Genomic DNA, 26,889 nt, shown 5'->3' with positions numbered 1-26,889 from the left:
TAATACTTTATTCAATGCGAGAGATGTCAACCCTGATAAGTGTAAGACTTGCCACTTCAGATACAGGTGATCGAGGTAATGTGAAATGAACGTGGGAGAGAGAAAAGGACAAGCATAAAATCTAAGTAACTAATTATGATAAAATCAATGAAATGTCATAGAACAGACAGACTGTCTAAACATACATAAAGAAAAAGAAATGTATAGCAAATTAGTATCATAAGTCAGGTTGGTTAACGTGATATTGCCTGATCAGGACATCCAGGGAACGTAGCTGTCCCTGACAATCGAGATGACGCGGTGTGCTTTCATCTTTCTTTCTTTCTTTCTTTCTTTCTTTCTTTCTTTCTTTCTTTCTTTCTTTCTTTCTTTCTTTCTTTCTTTCTTTCTTTCTCTCTTTCTTTCTTTCTTTCTTTATTTCTTTCTTTCTTTCTTTCTTTCTTTCTTTCTTTAAAGAGACTTTTTAAAGAATTATTGCAGCTTGTTTTCTTCTTGAAGCAAAGAAAAAAGATTGGCCGCATATCTGCTTGCTTCGCTGCAGATGACGTCTAATCACGATAGTCTTCTGCCGCCCCTGATACGTAACATCCTCTCTTCTCCCCCTCCCACCCCTCACGCTCTTTCCCTCCCCTCGTCCCATGATAGATGCAATGGAGGTTTTGCTGAATTTTTCCCGCATTCGCCCTGCTCTCGCGCCATCTGTTGGGACCTTTTATTAATGTTGGCTTAAACCCGGCTACGTCGGCTTGTTTTTAACGCGTAGCGTCTCTTCGACACCATTTCTAAAGCGTTGATTTTTCCTTTATTAACCTAAAAACCAGTAAAATGTGTATTCTTAAATAAATGAGCGCTGCGGATCACGGTTATGTTTCACGGATATATTTTGCCTCAAATAGGCCTGAGGTTTACTTTGCGCTGTATAATGTTCACCTTTTTTTCACGTATAATGAGATCACCAAACACTACTATCTGTCAAGACAGGTACCCTTCGAATTTTACAAGCCCGTGCGTATCCTAACCTTGCGGTTCTTCACGCTATATACCCTAAAAGGTATCCCAGTGCGGACTGCCCTGCCAGTGGGCTAACGGCAACATTGGACCATGTGTTGTGGGAGTGTGAAGCCATCGGCTCCGCCTTCAGCGAGGATAGGTGGACTGCGGTCTTGGCAGCCCCGAACTCAACGACCAAACCCTGGTCGTCCAGAGTTCCCGCGATCGGCCGTCAAGATCGGCTTGGCGGGCCCTAAGTGGGACTAGCCGGGTAGCGCGGGGTCTCCCCTGCGTCTTTTCTGGACCGAAATAACGTATTTCACGCACTCACTCACTCCTCACTCACTCACTCACGTCACTCACTCACTCCCACTCACTCACTCACTCACGCACTCCTCACTCACTCACTCACTCACTCACTCACTCACTCACTCACTCACTCACTCACTCACTCACCTACTCACGTCACTCACTCACCACCTCACTCACTCACTCACTCACTCACTCACTCACTCACTCACTCACTCACTCACTCACTCACTCACTCACTCACTCACTCACTCACTACTCTGCCCCATAGACTAGAACTGCCTGTTCGTCCCGCGAAGAGAAGGCACCTTTAACCTTCCCGAGAGACACTGACCTCGGCGAGGTATACTTTAATTAGTTCGTTGCCGGTTTTGGTGTGTTATATATGTATGTTGTAGGTCTGTGGACGTTTTCTGTGCGTATAATCTCATTTGCTCGTCGTTTAGCGTGATAGGCGCGCTGCCAGGGAAAGCACTTCAGAATTAATTATTAAAGAAACTCCCTCACAACGACTGAAAGTCGAGCTAGTTAGTAGGCATTCATGTTACTGAAAGACAAGGCGTGGAAACTAGCACACAAGTGGGAAGGAAAAGGAGAACACAAACGCCGACTACCCCCTAAAAGAAGGTCGCACAGTGGCGGAAAAGAATGAAGGCGCAATACCGATCTACGCCTACTTAAGGGAAGGCTGCGCCAACCCGCCAATCATATGAACAAGCGGACACTCGCGAAAGATATCCGTTTTCCACGGGGGTGGCGCTGACTTCTATTGAGCACGCGCAGATTGAAGTTTTGTCTGCCTTCGTCACAGGGGAACAGCGCAGAAATCTGCCTCTCAGTTCCCCCTACCCGTGAGAACCTCCCTCTATCTTTTTCTCTATGCGCGTACTGCTCACCTGGAAGGCGACCCTGTCGCAGTTTATTCCTGTTCCGTTGTCAGGAGGCCCGACGAAGTAGCAAGAGCACGGCTTGAGCATGGGCGCCATGGACGTGAACAGCTTGGCGCATGGCACAGTGACGAAGCGGCTCTCCTGAGCCGACCCGAGTGCGGCGATCGTAAACACGACTACCAGAGGCCGCAGCCACCGCACCGTCGAGTCGAGTCCGAGCGCCATCGAGGACCGCCTGTGCAATGCGTCACCAAGAGCAATGTCAGAATTAGTCGCAATGTTCGTTATGATTTGTGATATGCGAGGCATACATGGAATATATTATAAAGTTTAGACCTCGTAACTCAAGTAAGAATTGCACGTGAATGGTTCCAGAGAACACGAAGGACAAACAGGGAGCCATCAAGGGTCACCCATTGTGATCGTCTTGATGTTTGCTTGCTTGTCCTTCGTGTTTTCTGAGCAGCAATCAAGGTGGAACCTGGTTAACTGCAACCTACTTTGCTTTTTTTTTCTCTCTTTCTCTCTCTTTGGCACCTTTTGCAGACTATGACAAACCAACTAGTCCAACAATACGTTTTGATAATAATTGCAGAAAGGAGCCCTTGACTTTAATAGATTAAATTTCGAAAACTGGTTAGGAGTAATTCGTAATTAGTGAAAATACAAACACACTCATAGTGCCTTGATTTTTTCGGTGATGAAAACATGAAATAGCGAAGTTTGTTGTTGCTGTTTATTAAAAGCGAAAATAAGGTCTTGTAAGAAAAGAAAGAAAGAAAAAACCTAATGGTTTCTCTGCACTAAGATTAGTTGAACACGTTCCATAAATGGTGCTACCGTTTAGACTGAAAACGAAAATGACTCCTAATAATCCTGCCTGCATGGCTACTGTGTTTGATGTTCTTGGCCGTAGCTCTCAGCTCAGAATCACTTCTTAGGTGCACAAACATGCGAATGAGAACAGGGGCAGACGATGAACGATAGTCCAGCGGAGAGACTTCGTAGTGTATGTCGCCGAGCTGGCGCCGGATCTTGAACGCCCTGTGTAGCGCGGGAGAAGTTTCTCGATCAATCTGATGCGTCGGCTTGGTGTCCATAGAAGAACTAGGGACCCAGGGGAGAAGTGAACATCCCGGTGGCGACTGTCGTACCTCGTTTTCTGCGCTACCTCTGAGGCTGTGAGCCGTGAGCGGGCAATCTGGCGAGCTGTGTGAGCCCGAGCAAAGAGGTCGCGGGCATACTCAGTTGGAATGTTGGGCGCGGGTGGAAGAAGTGTGTCGAAGGGCAAAGTTAGGTGGCGGCCGAACAGCAGATAAAATGGTGAAAAGCCGGCGGTCTCGTGGCGGGACGAATTATATGCAAATGTTATGTAGGGTAACGAATCGTTCCAGTCCCTGTGGTCCGGAGAAACGGACATGGATAGCATCTCCGTAAACGTCCGGTTGAGCCGCTCAGTTAGTCAATTGGTCTGGGGTTGATATGCGGTGGTTAGTTTGTGCATGGCAGAATAGGAACGAAGAAGATCTTCGACAACGCGGGACAAGAATGTGAGCAGCTGCCTCGGGGCGTCGTAATGTAGTATGACGTCATACAGAAGGAAATCCGCAACATCCGTAGCGCAGCTTGTCGGCAATGCTCGCGTGATGGCGTAACGCGTCGTGTAGTCAGTCGCGACAGCAACCCAGTTGTTGCCGGTTTTCGACATAGGAAAAGGGCCTAGGAGATCGATGCCGACGCGAAAGAATGGTTCGGAAGGGACATCGATGGGGTGTAGGCGTCCAGCGGGTAATACAGCAGGTCGTTTGCAGCGCTGACAGAGTGCACAGGCAACAACGTAGCGGCGCACAGAGCGATACAGGCCCGGCCAGTAAAAGCGGCGTCGTACGCGGTCGTAGGTACGGGGGACACCGAGGTGACCGGCGGTGGGCGCATCATGTAGCTGCGCAAGAACTTCTACCCGAAGATGTCGAGGTAGAACAAGCAAAAGTTCCGGGGCGAAAATTCAGGGCGAAAATTGCGGCGGTACAGAACCCCATCGCGGAGTACGAATGCGCTGATAGCGGGTTTGGGATGCACAGAAGCAACCCGATCGATGAGGAGACGTAGAGAGGCATCACGACATTGTTCATTGCGAATGTCACGCAAGTCTGAAATGGCTAGGACGCAAGCATCCGTTTCGTGGGCATCATAGTCTGGACTGTCGACTGGGTGACGGGAGAGACAGTCGGCGTCATTTGTACAGAACAGTTAAAGTGTATTCTTGTAGCCGCAGTGCCCACCGACCCAGTCCTCCAGTCGGGTCTTTCAGCAATGAGAGCCAGCAGAGGGCATGGTGATCAGTGACTAACGAAAAATGGGTGGCCAAATAAGTAAGGGCGGAACTTGGCCACTGCCCAAACCAACGCCAGGCACTCGCGTTCCGTGATAGAAAACTTCCGCTGTGTGGTCGAGAGAAGGCGCCTTGCGTATGCAATGACGCGCTGTGCGTTGTTTTGCTGCTGAACGAGAACAGCTCCTATACCATGACCACTGGCGTTTGTGTGAAGTTCAGTAGCAGCTGATGGATCGTAGTGAGCCAGCAAAGGTGGCGCCGTTAGCAAGCGGACGAGGGCGGCGAAGGCTTCGTTCGGCTTGCATGCGCAGGGCCCCATGAGAAGGAAACACTGGAGGAAACACATGAGAAGGAAACATGAGAAGGGATCACTGACGCGTGGAAAAGGGGTGGCAGGTGACATTGCTTCAATTTCGCGCCGCACGATTCGTGTCACGTTTTCCGAAGTCGATGGTCACTGCATTCTGCTGTCCTCGCATGAGGAAGTCGCAGCTGTGTTCGGCAAGCGGAAGAACGACGTTGGCAACGTTGCAATGCGGCGGCTCTTTGCCTGCTCAAAGCGTTGGCACTCATTGATAATATCGCCGACTGCCGCAAAATTACTACACAATAGCAGATTGAAAGCATCGTCAGCGATGCCCTTAAACACATGCCCGACCTTGTCTGACTCGCACACGTCGCTGTCAGCCTTGCGGCACAGAGCTAGCACGTCCTGGATGTAAGCGACGTACGATTCCGTGGAAGTTTGCGCACGAGTCGCTAGGTCTTTCTTCGCAGCATTATTCCGCCAAAGTAGACGGCCAATCAAGTCCTTAAGCTTCTGCTTAGACGTTTCCAAGTCCGTAAGCTCATCTTCGTATAGCTCTCAAACCACACCCTCGCCGTCCCTTGCAAGTAGAACATCAAGTTCGCCAGCATTACGGTTGCATCCCACCTGTTGTGGGTACTCACACGCTCCTGCATGGCGATCCAATTTTCCACGTCGACGTTATCAGTTCCGCAGAACGTTCCTGGATATTTCGGATAGGCCAGGATAATGGTTGGGTTTGTCGCCGCTGGCGAAGGTCCTGCGTTCTCCGCCATAATGTTATTACCGAGGCGACGACCGCTGAGGAGTTCCGTGGTCTCTTGGGAATACCCCGCACCTCCACCAAAATGCCACGGGACAGAAATAGTCAAGCGAAGGTGTATTTGCACGTATTTACAAACTGCAGTAATGCTGGATACACAAGATGGCTGCCCGAACCAGCCGCGCGCTCTCCTAGCCAAATCGTCTTCGTTGTTCATGGACACATCATGTCTCACTGCTCCGCAGCAATATTGCGTAATACGAGTGTATCGCTTTTGTTGAGAGTGGGCCTTTTAAAATAGGCGACCCCTTGTAAAAAACCGGTGTCAGCGTAAAACAGTTAGTCTTCCGCACGCTATAATTCACGTTCCGGCAAAGTTGCTATTGACGACAAGTAAGCTAAAACGTTTCCAATCTTTCTGTAAGCACAACAAAACAGCTAAACCGAGGCGTGAGTGCATATATATGAGCGTGTAGATGAATGTGGCAGAAAGCATAGCATTTTCTAGTGCATACTCACTAAAAATTAAAAAAAAGAAAGGTTGGGCTTGAGGAATAATGCTTTGTAACATGCTGCTCAGCGCATGAGCGAAACAAGTATGACTTATTAGTACGAAAAACAATCGCAATCACAGGCGCAGTTTCTCTTGATCCCAAACATTATTAATGTGTCACGTCACATATCCCGCAGTCCTTTCTTGCAGATTTGAATCTCTTCCTTCGCCTGATAGGACAAAAATAATTGTCAGCTTGTATTTCGTCTTATTTTGCGAACAGGCGTGGTTAATTTTTCTGTAATGATCCACCGTTAACCAACTAACAAGTCTAGGCAAGCTAGGGCCACAAAACATTACGTGATAACAAACTGTTTTACGAATGGCGTCGCTGTTTTTAAAGTTTGCTCAATATTTTTTCTCTATCTTATTCATCGAAGAGTCACGTATATGTAAACAGTCGCCTATAAACAGAACCGAAAAAAAAAAGAAATCAACGCGTAATATTCAATCAGGCGGCGCAATATTCGATCGGGCGCGCTAAATTTGATGATTCCTAACACTCCTTCCCGGCGCCTTAACGAGGAACAAGGGCAAGCGCCTCGTAACACGAAGCGCCTCGTATAGGCGAGCATGGCTGCCGTCCTATTCGGGCGACGTGACATCCTTGAAGCGTGCCTTGCGCGGTCGGCGTCGCTCACCGCACCGCGCACGCCGCTTTCACTGCGCGTGCCGTCGCTTCCTCGCAGAGTAGCACAGCAGCAAGCAGCTGCAGACCTCGCGGCAAGCGTGTCCCGTGCACTCGATGCGGAGTGAGGGCGATGTGCCGATCTCTGTGCGGCTGCTACGAGGCGCTTATCCTTCTCGGTATACGGGGGGCGGCCTTCCAACGGGGAAAAGAAGGCGCATTTACTTTCTCCGGCCAACGAACGTGAACTACCCCTTGTCAGAAGCGTGCCGTGGATCCGCGCACTTGCTCAGTCGTGCACGCTTACCGTGTTGAGACACTTTCGAGCGAAGCAGCGGGAGCAGTGCGGGCCGCCTCCGGCTCTATCAAAGCGTAGCCAGACGGCATCGTTCTATATGGTCTGCAGGTACTCGCCGGAGGTTATCTCGCCAGTTCATCGGGCTGCACTCGTTTTCGCTCGTGCCGGACTCGCTTGAAGATTTCGCACCCGTTGCGGTGACTTATGGCACGCCAAATGGCGCGCCAGTCGAGTCTGACCGTACACACTGTGTGCCAGTTTGTGCGCTGCCGCTTCGTGTAGCAGAACAGCGCTCTATTCAATTCAGTGACACCGCTCCATTCACGAAGCTCTATTCATAAAAACAATGTATCTTGCCCTCTTTCTCTAATTTGCTGAAGTCTTACTTTTTTTTGTACAAGTATCTTATCGAAAGGGCCGACGTGCAGGGAACGCGATAGCACTGACTTCACCATCGCTTCAGCCGCGACATGGTTAATTGCGCGATAGCGATTAACCGAGGCCAAGTTAGAACGCAGGCGGGAGCTTGCGCGGACAAGGAACGGGCGGATAACACAGGCTTCCGAGAGGGAGGCTGACGTGGCGTCGCGGCGATGCCCTCTACCCTCGCGCAACACCTGGCGCGCTAGCGTGGCAGCAGGTGTTTCCTTTCGCTCGCTCTGCTTCGACGAGGCACGCACGTGACGTGGCGCCGCAGCCAATGGAAATTTAGGTGCCGTTTCGCAACTACAGATGCCAACTTTGTCGCTCAATGGGTTATTTGATGCTTTCGCAGCAATAAGTATGAAAACGTAGCATCTTTTTCAGAACGTTCGCTACTTGCCTTTTCTCTCGTCTTTCTCTCTCTCTCTCTATATATATATGCATTTATCACGGCAGATTGACAACGCTCTTCGTTCGTACAATTACTTTGTGTCATCAGAGAGAGGTCAACCTCCGCGATCATCTCGTACCCGCCGTGGTGGCTCAGTCAGCTAAGGCGTTGCGCTGCTGAGCACGAGATCGCGGGACCGAATCCCGGCCGCGGCGGCCGCATTTCGATGGAGGCGAAATGCAAAAACGCCCGTGTGGATGGCGTTGTAGTGCACGTTAAAAAACCCCAGGTGGTCAAAATTAATCCGGAGCCCTCCACTACAGCGTGCCTCATAATCAGAACTGGTTTTGGCAAGTAAAACCCCAGAAAGAAGAAGATCATCTCGTCATCGCGACTTTCCACAGCAGGTGGACCAAATGGAACGTATTCGAGGCGTATTTCCGACGATGCTTCTGCGCGTCTATTTCGCGCCGTGCGATACTCCCGCGGTATAATCAAGGCTCACACGCGTTCCGAGTGGCTGGCGCTTTAACTTACTGCTACTTGGAACGCAATCCAGCCCTGACAGACGCAATTGAGCGCGGAGCAAGTGAAGCTTGAAATAGACGTGCCGAAGCAGAGCCGAGGGTACGCCGGAAATCCGTTCCTTGTGTTTACCGGTTTACGAACAGTTCATTCGTGCGTATAGTGACTTCATGAATCTGGGTCCTGGTTATCTTAGCTTTCCGGTCATTGTTCGTGTCTCCTCGTTCAAACCGCCGCTCGCCGCATGGGTTCACTGATCGAACTTTGGAACAAATCATGTGGCATATAAGAAACAGCGCATCTGACGTGAGTCAGACAGGCGATGTGACTCATTATCAGCAGCTTGGCCTCGCCACCTGATGTCAGGAAAAATATTTAAAAAAATGACGTGGCTTTTTTCAGGAGAACTCGCCACCGGTATACGATGCCGACGAAGCATACAGAAATATCGACGGTGCGAGAATATTAATAGTTGCTTGACCCCGGTGAAGACGACAGTCTCAAAAGACCGCGACGGACCCGATTCTAACAAACTGTGCCTTTCGGATAATCAGACTAATCAGACTGATCGCAGACTCTTGCATTTCAGAAATAACGTTACCTTCTCGGATTTTCCCAAAGGATGAGCACGATTTCAGGGTAATCTGACTCAACCGGTGCGCGTCATGTTGCTCTTTTAGTATCACTTAAAACAAGAACGACAGATGAAGCGGAGCGCCAATCCGCTTTCGTCATTTTGCCGTTAAAGTTGTGCCCAACAAACCAGCCGATCGCAATTCTGACTCGCAAGCCTTTGAAAATATCTTCTTCGAGTACAAGGTTTTAGCTCCCTAGAAACTGAGGTGATTTATTTTGTAGCCGTCCGACTACAGTTTTCGCGGAATGCAAGCTTTCCTGCCACAACAATCCTTCTCCGCTTCGACGGCTCACTTTTCTAGCTCAACAGCAGTTGACGTTCAGTGAAATCGTTTATCGGCTCCTGGTAATGCGTGGGCAGCGCTCTAAGCAAGCAGAGAACGAGCCTAACTCAAATATGTTCACACGGCTGCTTAACACAGCTGAGGCAACGTTACACATAAGCGCCTACGCGCCATGGCGCCGCTCTATTCACGAAGCCCACCCCAAGTCTTTTGATAAACGGCACGATTTAAATTTCAGAAGCAGCTGAAGCCATTAGTATTAGACGCTGCTGCCTGCCGTATAATCGGGCCCCGCCCATTGAATGAGGTCTTCGGACACAAAGGGCGCAATCTAGATTTTGCGCACGACTGGCCACTTGCGCATGCTTTGTTAACGGACGCACTTCGGTTGGAGTAAGCTGCGTACCTGCACACTGCGGTTCTGCTCATGCTTGTTCTCTACCACACGCGGAGGCTTCCGCGCGCGTTGTGTTCACACGCCCTACACCGTAAACAATCCACACACATGAACGCCTAAGAGTGCGCAGCACAGACCTTGTTTATATTCTCATCAAGCGAATTACATTGCATGAGCTGCAATTCGTGCTGATAGAAGGTAAGACCATCTTATGCGAATCGTCTTTTGCGGTGGGCTTTTGATCCTCATGAACCGGATATGGGACAAGGAGTAACTTTCATTAAAGTACTCCTTTACCATGCGCAACGTCACGAATTCGAGCTATAGTTCGCTTTCAAGGAGCACATGCCACCTTCACTGCGGTGTCATTTTCAACTAATGAATCATGTCACTAACTTGTGCCTTAAGTCGATTAGCACTTTTGGGTACGTAGGCGGGCCAATTTCTGGGCTCCTTCGCTATGATGTTCAGCGAATCGAACACCTGTATCGTCTTTAGAAATTGAAAACTCCGCTGTCCCGGCAAGGAGCTGTGCAACAGATGGGATTCAAGAGCTTCTACGCCTCCTAAATGAAAAGAGCTTTATGAAGTGACAGACATACAGACAAAGAACTTTATTAAATATTATTAAATTATTAATTATGAAGTGAGAGAAAATAAATGTAGAGGGAAGACAGGAAGGTTAATCGGAAGATATCTCTGTTTTGATTGGCTATCCTGTTCTGGAGAAAGGGAAAAGGGGTACGAAAGATGTGAGAAAAGAAAGCAAAAGTAAGGAGAAGGGAGGAATTAACATAAGACTATCTGTGCGGGCACTATCACGAAATTGGCAAAGTCGCCGCATATAATCGCACACAGTGTCAATGTCACACGCACAGATATACAAGACCACATAATGCGCTAAGTCACCCAGTCACAATTCGTCCCACAATCCGCTTATTATATAACGCAGCAGTGCATTTTAGTCTCTCTCGATGATGTCCTCGTAAACCAGTGTCGAAGAATTTCGGTTTATGTGGGTAGCTGATTTTCCTGTTGGTCTAATGGGGAGGATAGAGTTGCTCTTTGGCTAAAACGAAGAAACTCACAAGGAAGCCGTGTGATTGTTTTGCTGCACTAGCATAAGTCACACAGTCGGCTGTTGGCCATTCTGATAAGATAATGAGGATGCGTTTGAAAATGCTACTTCGAGCCATAGACGGGCTGGAAGGGTGCAGTCGCGTCGAGATAGGCCGAGTGGAAGACGAAGCCGTACATGGGGAGCAAATCGTCGAGGATGCTGTAGCAGGCATCATACATCCTCCGAAGAAAAAGCGTGCTTCGTGTCACCGTACGATTCTATGAGCATCTGTGGAACACTGCGAGCACGCGCTCGGGAACTCAAGAACAGTGGCATCTTGAGCGTCATACATGCGTCTTAAACAATGCAATGAAACAGCGCACTAAATCACTAGCACGATTGGCCGGAAGTTGGCCGACAACAACTCAATTCAGCCGCGATGTTCGAGCTCCGGGACAATAGCCAGCACTTCAAACTAAGAGGCGCGCGCTCATACATCGACGAATGGTCAATTCACGGCGCCTTGCGTTGTTGTGTATGCTAACTGGCGTTTGCTTTACCTCCACCCCAACAGCACACAGTGCGAGTGCCAGGCTGATCTGGTTCTCCCACATGCATATCACACATAAGGCGCGCCGCACTGTGTCAGTGTGCGGGCAACACCGTGAAAGGATACACCACCACCGCCGCCCTTCGGTACCTTCCTCGCAAGTAAGTATATATACAGGGGGGGGGGCACGCGCAGCTTGCTACGCGAGGTTTCTGCGCGGCTGCGCTGTGGAGTTGGTGGGCGTGCGGACGCGAAGGCCGCCGCTGCCGTCCGATGGCGGTCACCGGCGTTCGCTCGCCGACTCTCGCTTCGGGCAACGCGTGGCCTAGAAAGAGAAAAACGCGGCGGGGCGCGCTGCTGAGATCAGCGTGAGAAAATGGAGGGGAGGACACCGGCGAAGCGTCGATGGCAGCCTCGGTCGTATACAAGCGACGCGTATACACATTCACGAAGCGTTAATAAAGCCCGCCTGCCAGCGTGACTGATCTCTCGATAACAGGACGCCGTTACGGTAGGAATAGGGAACAGTCGCGAGTTATAGTTAGGCGTGGGAGGTCTTACAATTTGATGGGGGTGCGAGGCAGGAGGGAGGAATCTATAGGCTATATGCCAAGGCGCCGCAGATGTGACACATAGTTTCTGTGAAGCCTTCGTTCCAAAGCGGCTCAATGCGTGATTAGAGATGTCGTGGATGTGGAACCAGAAATCACTGACGCTTGTCCAAGAGCCAGCTAGCGAATGAAAATGATGTGATAGTTCCGTCTTCCCGTGAACCCAAGTAAACGAACGAGAGGCCGTATCATGTAAGGATATTTTTTTCCATTAATTTATTCTTGATTTATTTCTTCGATTGATTTAGGTGCAGCTGGTGGCCAATACTGGCGATCGCGAAGGCCTGGCGCCGTGCCAGCCAATGACGAAGTGCAGAAAGAATGGATAATGAACAGAATCCTTAAATGATATGGTCCTATAAAGTGCATTTCTCTTTCCGCGAACGTCAGCGTGTGAGACGCTGTCGTAATGCGTTCGCAGCTGCTTATGTATAATTTCAGGGCGGGAATACATGCACGTAGCACCCGGCTTCGCCTCGTCGACACATTGCAATTTTAGCTAATTATATGCGTCGGGTTTTATACTTTGTTTTCCCGTTCGCTTTTAAATTTGGCATGACAGAGCACCTATACGATGTGTTCCACGTAACTTGTGCCGAAATTTAAAAATATGCGCGTGCCACGTAGCTGGACAGAAGCATGCAAGGTAATGTTGTTTGCCGTCGCTCGAAGCAAGTCAGACTATTTTTGTATTTCGCCTAATTGCATAATTAGTTATTATCAATTGATCAACTTGTCAAATACTATAGTCAGAGCAAAAGTGTCGATGAGAAAATTGTAGACCATCCTGAAAAATTCACGATCAAGCTTTCTGTTGCCCATGCGTAACATGCACCCGGAATATCACTTGGGCAGGAGAAAAGCACGAGCGATAACAATAGAAAGGAGATACGGCACTCTCTCCACTGCTCGCTGGACAGATGCGGCCATGTACCCGAATGTAGAGGGCATGGTAATCAGCGTGGCTGGACACAGACAGCAAGAACTGGTATCCGCCTCCGTTCGTACGCAGAACGTCGCCGCAGCCGAAGAGGCCGCTATTGCCCTCGCCATCTCTGCCTCGAGACAAAACGAAGAACTATATATTCTTACAGACTGTCAGTAAGCATGTCGAGCCTACGCGAACGGCCATCTACATAAAATCGCATGCGATATTCTACATCGCCTCAACGAAATACCCCGCACCACGATAATTTGGACACCGGGACATGAAGGCGTCAGCGGAAACCATCGTGCACACACGATAGCCCGAGGTCACTGCAACCGGGCACTGCAAGAGACGCCAGAAGACCCAAGTCCAGACACACTACAAACTTACTACGATATACTGCAGCACTACCGCCTTTCGAGAAGAACGATGCCGCCACCCCACCCATCCCTCACCAGAGCTGAAGCCACGACTTGGAGTCCAGACCAACACCTATCCTCACCTGACGCTCCTTCACGCGATGTACCCCACCCCTTATCAGCCCCTTTGTCCTTTCTGTACAGAGCGAGCTACCCTCTACCACACCACATGGGCATGCCAAAATATCCCCAATAACTCCCCAAATCGAAACGCAACGCACGAGCAGTGGGAGATGGTGCTGACCAGCTCGGCACTGGAGGATCAGCGAAAGCTTATCGCCAGAGCCGAAAGTGCTGCCACCGCCGCTGGGGCCCTGGACTGAAGGCTCCACCCACCACGGAGATCGACGCTTCTCCGTGTCTCATCAAAATAAAGTTTTGTCTCTCTCTCTCTCTCTTTCTGTTGCCCAATCCTGGGTCCACCAATACGGTGTGCACTATAATCAGATAGTGGTTCTGGCACGTAAAACCCAATAATTTATTTTATTTAAATGGCGCATTTCCGGAAAGCATTTCCATTATTCGACGCTGTGTCATTTGCGCGGCTTTCCACACATTCGATGAATATTGCATGTTCGTTGGTCGAGCAGCTACGTGATTACGTTCTGTTTTATTTTTCAGTAAAACTATACAGCCCTCGTTTTTGTTTTCTTCCTTAGCAGAGCCATTTATGTGAGCCGTGCTGCTCAGGCAAGAACAACTAATCTCCAAAAATTATTAACGAGAACGATTGATTGCGTGTTATGAGAGAGAGAGAGAGCAACACGAAATATCTAAGCACTCCATACGTGTTTTCTTACGTTCTTGATCTTGCAGATGGATGTCCGGAGGAAACACGTGGTTATAAAAGCGCATCTCTATGCCAGGCACCGCATGCGAGCAATAGTACACCTAAGGTTCTTCAACGCGTACACCAAAATCTAAATACACGACCGTCTTTGCATCTCGATCACTCCCACCGAAATGGCGCCGCCGCGGCCGGGATCGAACCCGCGACCTCGAGCTAAGTAGCGCCACGTCACAGCCACTAAGCCACCGCGGCGGGTTCCGGAAATATGCTACTCGAAAGCAGCACACACTTTCGTCCTAGCCCTCCTGTAAGCACGTTACAGAAGCGATTAGACGGCACTTACAAACTCGCATCTGCAAAACAAAACGTGACACCAATGCGTTGCCACTAGACTCGGCTTCCGGCCTTTTAACTCAGACTGCCGCGCCAGGGCCTGTTATCGCACGAATCCCCATAGACAGCGAAACAAAAATTTTGGAGGCTGGCCAAGTGAGCCGCTCACTGTATCTGCCTCTCAGTGCAGTAACTGTGGTATACCTCGAAATTGCACAAGGTCAGATTTGTATGCGTCCTAATCTCGAAGAAATCTTCCGCGTCCTTGGGGCACTGTTGTATGGGAGCGTCTTGGGACGCTAGGGAAGATGTCGAAGATGTCGTGGCGTCTATTTATCACGCGAGCGGGAGATGCTTGGCCGCACCTACAGTCGAGCCTCGCCATTATTACTCTCTTGACGGGGTAGAAAGAGAACTTCATTTCGGGGCCTGCCACGTCAAGGTGCAACAAGAATGAGGACGGCGTGAAAATAATGACACAACACGGCGGCGTGTCGCGGATGACGGCAAGTAAAATTGCCGCTTGGTCTTAAAACAAAGATTCCATTCCAGACTTGCGGCAGCTTGTTAACTCCTGCTGAAACGGACATAGAGGAGGTGTTACATGTCGCGGTCCTCTTATAATGACACGCTCAATTCTCGAGGAGCATCACGTAATGTAAATCGATTTTCTGCACATATATGGAGAGCTATCTTCGTATGGATACCGCTAATGGGCGTATTTCAGAAACGAACAATATAATTAGTACGTGTTACATGCAGTTTAAAATCACGTCTCTTAGCGCATGCATAAATTTACTCGTTTGAGGCAACATTCTTTAATATGTCAATTAGGTAGGCATGCAGCGCGATGTGGTTTGCTGCAAAATTTTAGCGCCTTGAATTAAACCGTCACAGCGGGTGTTGGGTAAGCGAAGTGTATAGATCTCGATAGCACGGAGGGCTACAGATAAAAGTCACTTCTCGCGATTACACGAGTAGCATTATGCAACCAGTAAAATAATGTTGAGCTTACTCGCAACAAACCTATCCACTTTCATGATTACGTCGAGCTGAGTTTTACAGTGGCAGAAAAAGCTGACGACGAAGGTAATAAAGACGCGGAAGCGGACGACCGCGCAAGATTGCGCCTCGTCCGTCAGCGTCCTTATTACCTTCTTCGTTATCTTTTTTTGTTAGTGTAAAACTCAGCGTAACGTAATCATGGACGTGTACCAACTAGCCCCTTTCATCGCTTAAACCTGTCCACGAAACGGAAGTGGGAGACGGACGTACGAGTTATCTCATGCATGCCGCTGATTGTAAAGCCAGTTTGATTGCCTTCGTGCGTGCCAAGATGGCAGCAGCGCAAGTGCCTTGCCCACGCCATAAAATTGCAAATTAGAAGTGCGCGTGCGCAAGAAAGTAAGTGCATTATGGGAGTGAACGGATGTGGACCCTCGCTATGTAATTCATTTGTGCTCACGGATGTTTTGCATTGGCTGAATATGGTTGAGGCTTGCACACGTACACGTACTCCTCCACCCCCCTCCGACACACACACACACACAAATAATATTTGCGAACTAGATGTCTGCACAGACGAAAAACAAAACAAGAACGACAACACGATTCGCTGTAGTTCGAAACACAACAAATATACAAGCATATGTATGCGCACGTGGCCACACCTATTGTAGTCAAACAAAAGGTTTCAGAAAAAAGTATGCTCCACGCAGTAACAGGACGAGTTACTTTTTGTATAACTCTCGCGCACGGCACAACAGGGGCCAATATTTCTCGCATAGCAACGCCTTAAGAAAACACAAGAAAAAGTTGTTAAGAATAAAGTGGGACTCTCGCTCGACGACTAGTGAAGAATTTATTTGTATTTCGCTAAATTAGGATGTGAAACTGTTACAACAGAGCGTTGTTCGTACTTATTATTCTTCGCTTATTTTACATATATGTACGCGTTATTCGCCGACAAGTAACTATCAGTGTCTGCGTTTACAGCATCGGGTCGCTAAGTTTCTAAAATAACGAAAACAACGTTCTCTTTTTGCATGCGATATACTTAAGAACCACAGTCACCTTCGGCGATTTTGGCTCCTGCGCCACTTTGTTAAAGTGAAACATTATGTAGGCACTGCTCCAACATCTAACTTCTAGGCCTGGCTCACAACTACACCTCTATTTGCTCCACCGACCCTGACTGGACTTAGCTTTCAACAAAGTTGCCCTTCCTCTGCATCTGACATGACGCGACGTCTGAGGCCTTCACGATGCAGGCGTGTGACAGCAATTGGGCGAATACATGCTTATCAGCCGTGCGCAGGTACACATACGGTAGAAATAGTGCGACGAAAGAACGGAAGAGAGAAGGGTGGTTAGTCGATGCCGAGAGACAGTAGTCGATGTTCTGCAGGAAGGATTGATCGCAATCCCCAGAGATTCAGTGATGCGTTGGAAACGACACAGACAAGAAAATACATAGTGTCAAGTGCAAGGTATGTCATACATACACGCGCAGGTGTTTGTTGTGAACGTGTCCGCGAGAGCACGGCTGTCCAGCAAAGCAAGCACTCGCGCAGAAAAGAAAAGTGGCGAGCGCCCACTAGCATATACGAATGCCGCCGTTCAAGACGGGTTACTTGATTGGTTTCTGTTGTTGCTTAAAACGTTCTTATTCAGGACAAAAGTACAACGAAGCGTATAATAATACGTATAATAATACTAAAGTATAGTATGTAATTACGTCTAGTATATATAATTCAGAAAGTTGTTCTTTATAGTGAGAAAAGAGAAGGCTGAGAGGACACATTATTATTATTCTTCGGTATGTACCCATATACAAACAAGGACACGAAGGAAATAGGGTGCATGCCAACATCCACGAAATAAAAAGCAGTCAGCCTACCTTTGTGCCATGTTTCAGCTGTAGTCTGTAGCTAAATACTGAATGGACGTTTACCATTTACTGTAAAATAAACCATCTGGTACATTAGTCTTGACTATAGGCTCCAGGGATGGCATTCCAAAAAGGGTCTTGGCATGTTAAGAGGACCGGCGCCTTTACGCTGAAGCGTGCTTCATAATATTTTGGCTCGGATTCTCTCTCTCTCTCTCTCCCCCCCCCCCCCCCTTCCATATTTTATTTCCGTTGAAACGTTCTCTTTATTTCGATCTCCTCGAAGATCCGCCGAGCGGGAACGTTGGCGTGAGCAGTAATGTAACCTCCCCGTGAGTTTTGGCCTATTCTGCGCTCAGTGGGGGATTATCCTCGCTTGAGGGGAAGGAAATGAGGACGCGCGACAAGGGATTTCAGTGGTTCGTTTACGCGTGCGTATAGCGCGTCACAGCGGATTAACTTTATTTTATACCCGCTTTACCGAAGCACTTGTGGCTTTTCAATGAGGAAGTTCTACAGGAACGGATTATCAGTTTGTACTTACACAATCAGCATATCTAGGAAGAAATATAGAGCTTCCTGTTTGGTAACTAAGCAGGACCTACCGACTTATAAGCCACTGGTAATATTTCTCAAATCAAAAATAAATGATAATCGAATGGTAAGAGTTGTTAGGCATAAGAACAGCGTGAGAAGTTCAGTCGTTACTATTACTCATGAACAAATGAAAAACTTGCGATCTAGAGTATTAAAAGAGGCCGTTATTGCAGATATGTTGGTGCCGGACTTTCAAGTTCCTGCAGCGCGAACTGGGCATACTGCAGTTGTGGTTGTATAATACGCGCTTGCTGCTTGAGCGCTACAGCCTAAACAGTATATTGCGTGGAGGGCATGGGGCCTTGTAAGGAAAATACCAAAAACAGCGGGAGCGCTTTACCCCCTGCTTGCATGTACCGACACGAAGTGGCGTTTGTCTGGATATAGCGTATACGAGTAGTTTTTTTATTCACCTCTGCAACACTGTATTCGTGTTTCTCAGAAATAAAAATTAGCTGTGGCATTCGAAGCAGCTAGTGATTGCCACAAGAGGAAGAACCATCCTCATTGCTCAAGTAAGCGACGAACCACCATGAAAGGGTACTTCCTGTTTTCGCAAATAACCGTTATATAACGCCCTGTTTAGTACGAACGCCGTAACAGAAGTTTTATCTTTCAATCGCTCCCTGAGGAACGAAAGCCAAACGTATCCTTTTACAACGCAGTGTTTTCCTTTTCAAGCTTTAGAATTTACTTAGAGCGGTGACCACCAAATCAACAAAAGGTCATGTCCAAGCTTCACAGCTTGCACAAACAAACAAACATGTGTTTAAAAAAGTTTTGGTATGTGCAACAACTAAATCTTACGGTAGTTGGCGATATATACTTAAAGACGACGGCGATTGCTAACGTAACGAAACGGCGAAGTACGCAACGTTGCTTTTCACGTCTTTCTCCGTCATTTAATTAACTTCCATGGACAAAACATAATGAGTTCCACTAGGCAGCCGAATTTACTTCGTTGTTACCTAATGCATTCTACAACACCACCCAACAGGTAACACAAACAATGACATTGCCCCATGTTCAACAGGATGGCGCCCTCCTGCCAGAGCTGGTAAAGTCAAACACACGATGCGCCCCTCTTTCTCATCACTGTCAAAAATGTAAAGAAGGCACGCACGCGCACAACCAGACAACCTCAGTGTTGGTCGCTACTGCTCCTTTCCCAGAGGGGTGAAAGCCTTCCCAGCAAATAGCGCATGCCGTGTGCCTCGTTCGCCAGTGCACGCCGCGCAATTTGTCCACAGCAGCCTGCGCTCTCGGTACATGGCACGACCAGCCGGATTTCCTCGTTTTCATGCCCAGCGTTGTTTCTGTCTCTTCGCCGCTTCCGTGCCCGTTGTTCCGTGAGCCGACGAGTCTGCGGACCACCGCTTCGTGCGGCACCATCGACATCCGGCAAAAAACACCACGCGGCCGAGCGCCATTTCGAACCACGCACCGGCACACCAATGCAGCTCTACAGACACGCACGACAGCCCGGAGCACGCGAGGTGGACGCAGGTCGCCCAATTTCCCGTTAATTAGGTCCGGGCCTTCCTTCCGCCTCCTCTCTTCCCCTCCCTTGTTTTTCGTTCTGGGGGAAAAAAAAAGTAAACGAGAGAGAAAGAATAAATTGAGAGAGAAGGAGGGAAGCCTCGCTCCTAGTCGCATCCTGCGCCTCGGCGTGTCCACGACGCAGCGGCGGCAACACGCACGGCGCACCGTGGCTCGTTACCGGAAAAGAGAATGCGGAAGGTCTCCGCTAGAGCCAGATCAACACCCCCTCCCACACCCCTGAGTCCTTTACCCCAGACTCCGTGTGCCGCGTAGCGTGTAGCCGGGGCGGCCCGTCGTCGGCGTGCGGGAAATCCTCACTCGTGTGTCATCTGCAGGGTGGACGCACGTCGGGTACGACTCTGCAGGGTGGACTCTCCCTTTCCCACGCACAGTGAGTTCGTGGCGGCGGCGTGTGAGATGCCCCGTGGCTATACTTCGGCTATACGTAAAAGGGGCGGGTGAATGTTGGCAGCGAGTGATCCAGGGAGCTCCCAGTTTTGCCATACCCTTCTACCAGGAAAAAAGAAGAAAAGAAAAAAGAAGACGACGATAACCCAAGAAAAATTTGAGACCAAAATGAAATGTGCGTAGGCTGTGCAGCGAAGCGTGCTGTCATACGGGCTACCCTCACCCTTTTCCTCCTCTCCTCTCAGTGAAACGCTGTTCGAGGCGTATACAGTGCACGCCTGTGGGATCTCAGCGGGATAAGGAGACGAGCACGGATACTGCAAGAATGTGTTCGGCATTATCTGCACGCGGCTATACAGAGGAAGGAATCGGGGTACCCGTGGTAAATTGAGATTAGCAGGCTGGTCAGGTGTTTTAGTGATCGCCCAAAGAATATCGAAGAGGTTGAAAACAACAGAGAATAAATCTAAAGCAGATGAGACGAACTCCACCTCCCAGCAATGTCATCCAGGCATGAACCCAGCTCGGATTCAGTACACAAATATTATCCCCTCCCCTGTAACTCTGATGTACAACTGGAGAGAATAACAATAACTGATCGAAACAGGAGTCGAAGGTTAAACTGCATTTTTAGACGCAAGTAAGATTTTAAAACTTACCTCTCACTATTCTGCTTTTCTACTCGCATTAATGTTTCACCAGTAGTCAGACTGGGCTTGCGTTCTTGAAGACTGGAAACTGACACATGGCACATGGTGACACAGATAACTTACTCGTTGATAATCAACATGGTTTTAGGAAAAATCGGTCCTTTCAGTCACAGCATTACTTGAACTAATAACTGATCTTCACCACTAGCAACAGAAATCTTTTTGATAGACGTCGTTTTTATTGACGTTGCTAGAGCGTTTGCTCGAATGCCTCACAAACGCCTACTACTAAAAATTGGTAAACTGTATGATGACGCGATGGATCTAACAGTGTATAACTAACAGTTACCAGTCAGTTAAGGTAAGTGACTACATGTCAGACCGTTCACGAGTTAAATCTGTAGTTCTTCAATGGTCCGTACTCGAACCGTTGATGATTTTAATCTATATACGCGATATCACATCCAATATAACTCCATTAGTGTGGCTGTTTGCTCACGATTGCGTTATCTATAGACAAATAACTAGCGATTCGGATGTCCTTGCTGTACAGTCTGATCTGATAAAACTAACAGAATGGTGTAAGACATGAAAGATGTAAATTATTGTGCAAGAGACTAAGCACCTAAAGATTACTTTAGGTTTGAGTAAATCTGCTAATGGAAATGACGCCAAAATTGAAGCAGTTTCTTCATTGAAGTACCTATAGGCGCATTCTTTAATTTTAATCTAACCTGGAATAATCACATAGAACCTATTACTATAACTCTAAAAAAACATGATATTTGAAACGACATTTATATCTCAAAAAAATTTATTAAATTATGGGGTTTTACGTGCCAAAACCACGATCTGATTGTGAGGCACGCCGTAGTGGGGGACTCCTGAAAATTTTGAACACCTGGGGTTCTTTAACGTGCACCTAAATCTAAGTACACGGGTGTTTTCGCATTTCGCCACCATCGAAATGCGGCCGCCGTGGCCAGGATTCGATCCCGCGACCTCGTGCTTAGCAGCCCAACACCATAGGACATTTATATCTCGCGAATACGAGTACGAGACTACGTGCGCACAGTACCTTAACCAGACCGCCATTGCAATGCGCAGCAATCATATGGCAACCTCATCATGAAAACCTTACGAGCCTGATCCGAATCAACACAAAATAAAGCACCACGGTTTGTCACCCCCTCAATCTCACATTACCAGGTGCGATGTAACTTCAGGCTATTCCAAAATGTTTCTATTCAATTTCTGTAATCAGCACTACACGATTGGCCCAAGAAAATTTCTGGCCGACCCCACACTTCGCCTGTATCACGCGACATCACGGAAACCGCGAGAACTCCTCATATCATATCACGTGTACAGGGTCAACCACATCTAAGGTGAACACCTCATTAGTATTCAAGCCGGTAAAACTACAGCGTTTATTCTACTTCACGAGTGAAATGTTCGTTATACGATGTGTAATCATGGCGTCGATTAACACAATAATGATTTTTCGAATTATGTACTGAACATCAGCTTCTATGATGTCCTGAATACTAATGAAGTGTTCACCTTAGATGTGGTCGACCCTGTACACAGTGATTCTGCATAATTAGACCTAACAAAAGAAAAACAGTTATTTCTAATTCGAGACCTTCGCCCCCCTGCTATTGGTCAAAAGTTTTCGGCTGCGCCCACATCGCCTGTCTGTCAAGCGAGGTCACAAAACCACGAAAACTCACCGCGTCGAAGTGACGTGTACGCGCTAAAGATGCATTAATATGCCGCACGAAACTGAATTTATTTTCTGAATTGCCGAAGACTGCCCCGTTCCAAAAGGAACAGAAGATCGCTGCCCGCCAATCACTCTGGCACTGGCTACTCGCATGCAGCTGCCGGGGAGCATGAATTTCTTTGCGTATAATAAATATTTTTGGGTGGCAGTGTAACGTTATCGACACCTTTCGGCATGTATACGACATCGCTCTGCCAAATCTTCTTCGTAGAGTATCCGTTCAATCGGAATTTCTAACCTTCCGTTGCACGAAACTGCGAGTTTTGAGCAGCAACGCAAGCTAAATAAGGGGAAGCGGGCCAATCGCAGACGCCGGCATCACCCTCCTCCTCCGGTTATCTACTTTCACTGCTCTGGCTCGGCCACCACCAAAACACTTTATATTTCAACGTGCTCCTCACTTCCTGCCAGAAAATTAGATATGAAAGGCCGCTCAATGTAGGCCATTCTATTCACTTTGAAACCAAACAAAAGTGACCTCCTTTAAACGAGGAGAGCGCTTGATTGGGCTCTTCAAACAACGCGGGGGGTTACCGCCCGATGCTTGCGTTGGTGGTTATGTAAATTTAATGTCAGGAGATTGGAATAAATACAGATCGGGAATAGTTTTACATTGTAGGGCCCCAGCGCACGTCCATTAAAAATAAAGAAAGCTCACTCTGACGTTGCTTGCCACACGAAGAACACTTGCCCATCTATCTGTCTTTCGCAACCTATATCACAGTAATCTGTCGCTTTCTTACACTGATATTCTTCCGGCATATCAGCTTTCAGGCCGTGGTGATCATGCTTTTAGAGTTCAACCATTTCCCCGATTTAAAAAAAAGATATCAAAGTTCTCCGCTTGTTTTATGAACAAATATATGGAATTCGCTACCTTCCGAAATCGTCGCGCTAACAGATTCATTCGGCTTTCAATCGGCGCTATTACCATTTTTGAGTAATTTTTTTGTCTCTTTGTGTACTTGTATTTGCTTTTTGAATCGCTCAATCATTCCGTCACCATTCGTGATGGTTGTTGGGTACTTTAATTTAAATTGCTTGTACCACTTACCGTGTATATTTGCTATGTATCCGATGGTTTCTCTCTGTTCTCTCTGCACCAGTTCCAACTGTGCATATTTTCCTTGCTTGATTGCAACCCCCTCTCCTTATGTAATGTCCACACGTAATCTTAGGGTATTTAAAAATCTACTTAGGTACATAAAAAGCAAACAGAAATGCAACATGAGGGACGGCCATTTCTTGTATTCCTTTTGTGGCAACAGCCAGCTTTGTGGAACGCGCTGATTAAGTTATTCCTTTGATGTTGCTCTTTTATTTACTCTTTATTATTACTCTTTTGGTTAAATTACTCTTTTAAACTGGAAATAAGCAGTGATACATGTTCCTTGTTTTTAAATATAACATGTCTGAAGCGGCGCATACTCCAACGTCATACAACACGAGAATTATCTGGCCATGGAAATTCCGACAAGCACACCTAGTCGGATTCATAAGCATTCATGTTTCAGGTGTGTTTGGCTGCACACTGGTATACGACTCATCGGATATGACTTGTGCCCCATTTCCTTTGAAAAAACCTGCCAGACGATATTTATTTATTAATTTCTTCATTTATTTATAATGTTGGCAACAAGCACAATATGTCGCCGGCTTCTCTACAACGTTATATTGACAAATGAATGAAGGATGATAATTGGTCAAATGAAACCTCTTAGTTTCATAGCAGTTCGCAGCCAAACGCGGGGCCGGCCAATTGCACTAAAACACACATATTGAATAAACAAAGATCAATGATTAATATATGTCACATTCCTCAAAGGCTGAAGTATGGACAGTAGAAAACTGTTTTCTAGTGTTCAGAGACATTGCACCGACGCTTCCCACATATATCCACTTTCTGCATCCGATGTCGTAACATTTTGCGATATGTTGAGCCAGTTGTTTTTGCCATAAACACAGTGTAATGATCTCTGCTCCACATTTTTGTTCATGGGTGAACTCTTACCGCCTTTTTTCTCCTTCGCGTTATCTATCTGTCATCTTACTTCTCTAAGCTTGCACTTATACGTTATTCTTTCTCACGCTCTGAAGTTTATTATCACTATTCAATCTAAAAGCATCTTACCTGCTCAACGTCCCCTCTGTGGAACTTGTAAGGTTTTATGAAATGAATAAATGAACACCTCATGGGCCACATTAGATGCGCCGCCGTTGTCGTACTGAGTGTCTCTTTTTTACCGTGTGCGTCTCTTTAGCTCTAATAGTGTTCTTCCGCATGTCGCAAATTGGCCTAAGATAAAAACTTTCCGTACTGGAGAGAGAGAGGCGATGGGCGTGTCTCGCTTTAACTAGAGCTGCGCGAATATCTTGAGGAAGGCACGTGGTGGAACGGTTGAGAAGGAAGCTTTCCTATAACCACCACCTTGCAGTTGTGTTGTCACGGGCTGTCACGCGTGGCCGCTGGTGCTGACAGTCTGGTAGACACGAGAAACCTAATTTAGTAACTAGGTCTAGACGCAAACCCACTGACCAGCGCGGAAGGACACGGACAGGAAATTCGTGAAGGGAAACGGGCAAAAAAAACTCGCTGTCTTCAGACCCTCGATTTACTCATCGGGGAACGACTGCAGACAGCGATGCACTCATTTAAAGACCAGCCTTTTCAGCTTTCCACGGGGAATATCAGTGCTCATATATTTTGGTGCCACAGACGGCGACGCCATTAATTTATTTATTGAGTCACGTACCTCAGGATTTTCATTAAAGTTTTACATACATCCATCCGTTGAGTGATTGAATGATTGACGGATGCACGAATCGATCACTGATCGACTCAATCGATCGACTGACAGATCGAACAATCGACTGAGCAGGTTAAAGGACCCCGAGGATCCCCTGGGCTCTGAGAAACGTTGCAGGGGTAAACTGTGGATAACTTTTGGTCGCAAAAAGATTGACGACTGGGGAACTTGGTACACGGTTGAGTTATGAAGAAAGCATCGCCACAGAGAAAACACGAGGCGACAAATCAGCGCTTGGTGCTGTTGTCCTTCCTGACCTTGTGTTTCGTCTTCCACGCTGCTTCCTTCGTGATCAGTTTTGACTTCTCGTGGCTCGAAATCTCAATGCACCAGCGCTTTTTACATCCTGCCGTCATACGAATTTGGACGCTGTGACCAAGAATTGATACCACGACCTGGTGGTGCTCGGGTGCGGAATGGGGTGCCCTCACTTTCGTTTAATTAAGAAACAACTCGGCTTCGAAGTCCACTTCCAAAGACGCTTGAGCACACCGCTATTAAAAGTATAGCGTATCGCTACTTAATGTACGACGTGTGGCAGCAGACCTCCCTTCCTGCCGCCCGGAATTTGAATGACAACGAATAATAATAATAATAATAATAATAATAATAATAATAATAATAATAATAATAATAATAATAATAATAATAATAATAATAATAATAATAATAATAATAATAATAATAATAATAATAATAATAATACAATTTTGAGGTTGGCGGGCCTAATCTTAAAATCCAGAAACACCTGCCGCAAGCTTCTTCCCATAGTGAATCCTAGGTTTGAAAAGATACTTGTGTACCGTGCATTGTGTACACGGCAAAGAACCCCAGGTGGTTGAAATTAATCCGGAGTCCCCCCCCTAAATAAATAAATAAATAAATAAATAAATAAATAAATAAATAAATAAATAAATAAATAAATAAGTTTGGAGGACGCTCAAGCTTCGCCTTTAGAAGTGTAACGCGATAGCATTCAAATATCCTTGGCTGCTTATCAGTCTTTTCTCTCGTATATTAAAATTGCAATCCGACGCTATCACGCCTGTAGACTGTGGTTAAGTCGTACTTTCCGATTTTTCTGACGGATTTTGCTTTGCGAAATTCAATTTTTGTTCATTAACGTCTTGCGCCACTCGAAGGGCCTGCCCGGTCGGGGTGCTTCGGGATGATGTGGTTCGGCATGATTGTTTCCGCCAACGACGCCGGCGCTTACGCCGACACCAACGCCGGATTTTCTGCGACACTGGGCTCTTAACGCTATCGCGTTAATAAATAAATAAATAAATAAATAAATAAATAAATAAATAAATAAATAAATAAATAAATAAATAAATAAATAAATCGTTCGCACCAGAAATACTTCGAAAATAAGCGCCAGAAGGTTGGCGCTTTTACGAGGCCCTGGCCGGTAGGTCGGACATCGGGCCCACATCTTTCCCACTTCCGGGACGGGCACGCGACAGCGCGGCAGGGGTCAGGTGGCCTTGAGGAAGCGAGCCGAGGTGTCGCCGCCCGAGGGTCGCCATTGTTTCGGGTTCAGCGCGGAACGCGTGGGTCGATCTTTCCAGTTCAGCGCGCGCTCTTCGCGGCGCACCGTCGCACACCCCACGGTGACCGACCGCACCGCGTATAGGTCGTTCTGCACGGTCGCCGAGGGCGCATATTTGGCGGCGTGTTGCCGTGAAATTCGCGCTTCTTTTTACTAGTTCAGAGTGGAGCTGTAAGCGTCGTGGGATATACGCTAGCGTCAACTCAACGTCGCTAGCGTTTTTCTTTTTTTTTTCTT

The 26,889-nt window shown here is 47.5% G+C and overlaps 1 protein-coding gene across 1 annotated transcript in view; it reads right to left on the bottom strand.

Annotated features, from left to right (window-relative positions):
* The window catches only part of LOC119455654 (protein artichoke), a 71,313-nt gene that overhangs the window by 20,102 nt on the left and 24,322 nt on the right, over positions 1-26,889 (bottom strand). The window contains exon 2 of the mRNA XM_037717070.2: positions 2,196-2,424. Coding sequence (XP_037572998.1) covers positions 2,196-2,414 — 219 coding nt within the window. The 5' untranslated portion in view covers positions 2,415-2,424. The remainder of the gene's footprint in view (positions 1-2,195; positions 2,425-26,889) is intronic.

The sequence above is a fragment of the Dermacentor silvarum genome, chromosome 6 (genome assembly GCF_013339745.2).
Source record: "Dermacentor silvarum isolate Dsil-2018 chromosome 6, BIME_Dsil_1.4, whole genome shotgun sequence".
In the NCBI taxonomy this organism is placed as follows: domain Eukaryota; kingdom Metazoa; phylum Arthropoda; class Arachnida; order Ixodida; family Ixodidae; genus Dermacentor; species Dermacentor silvarum.
This window is presented reverse-complemented; position numbering and strand designations above follow the sequence as displayed.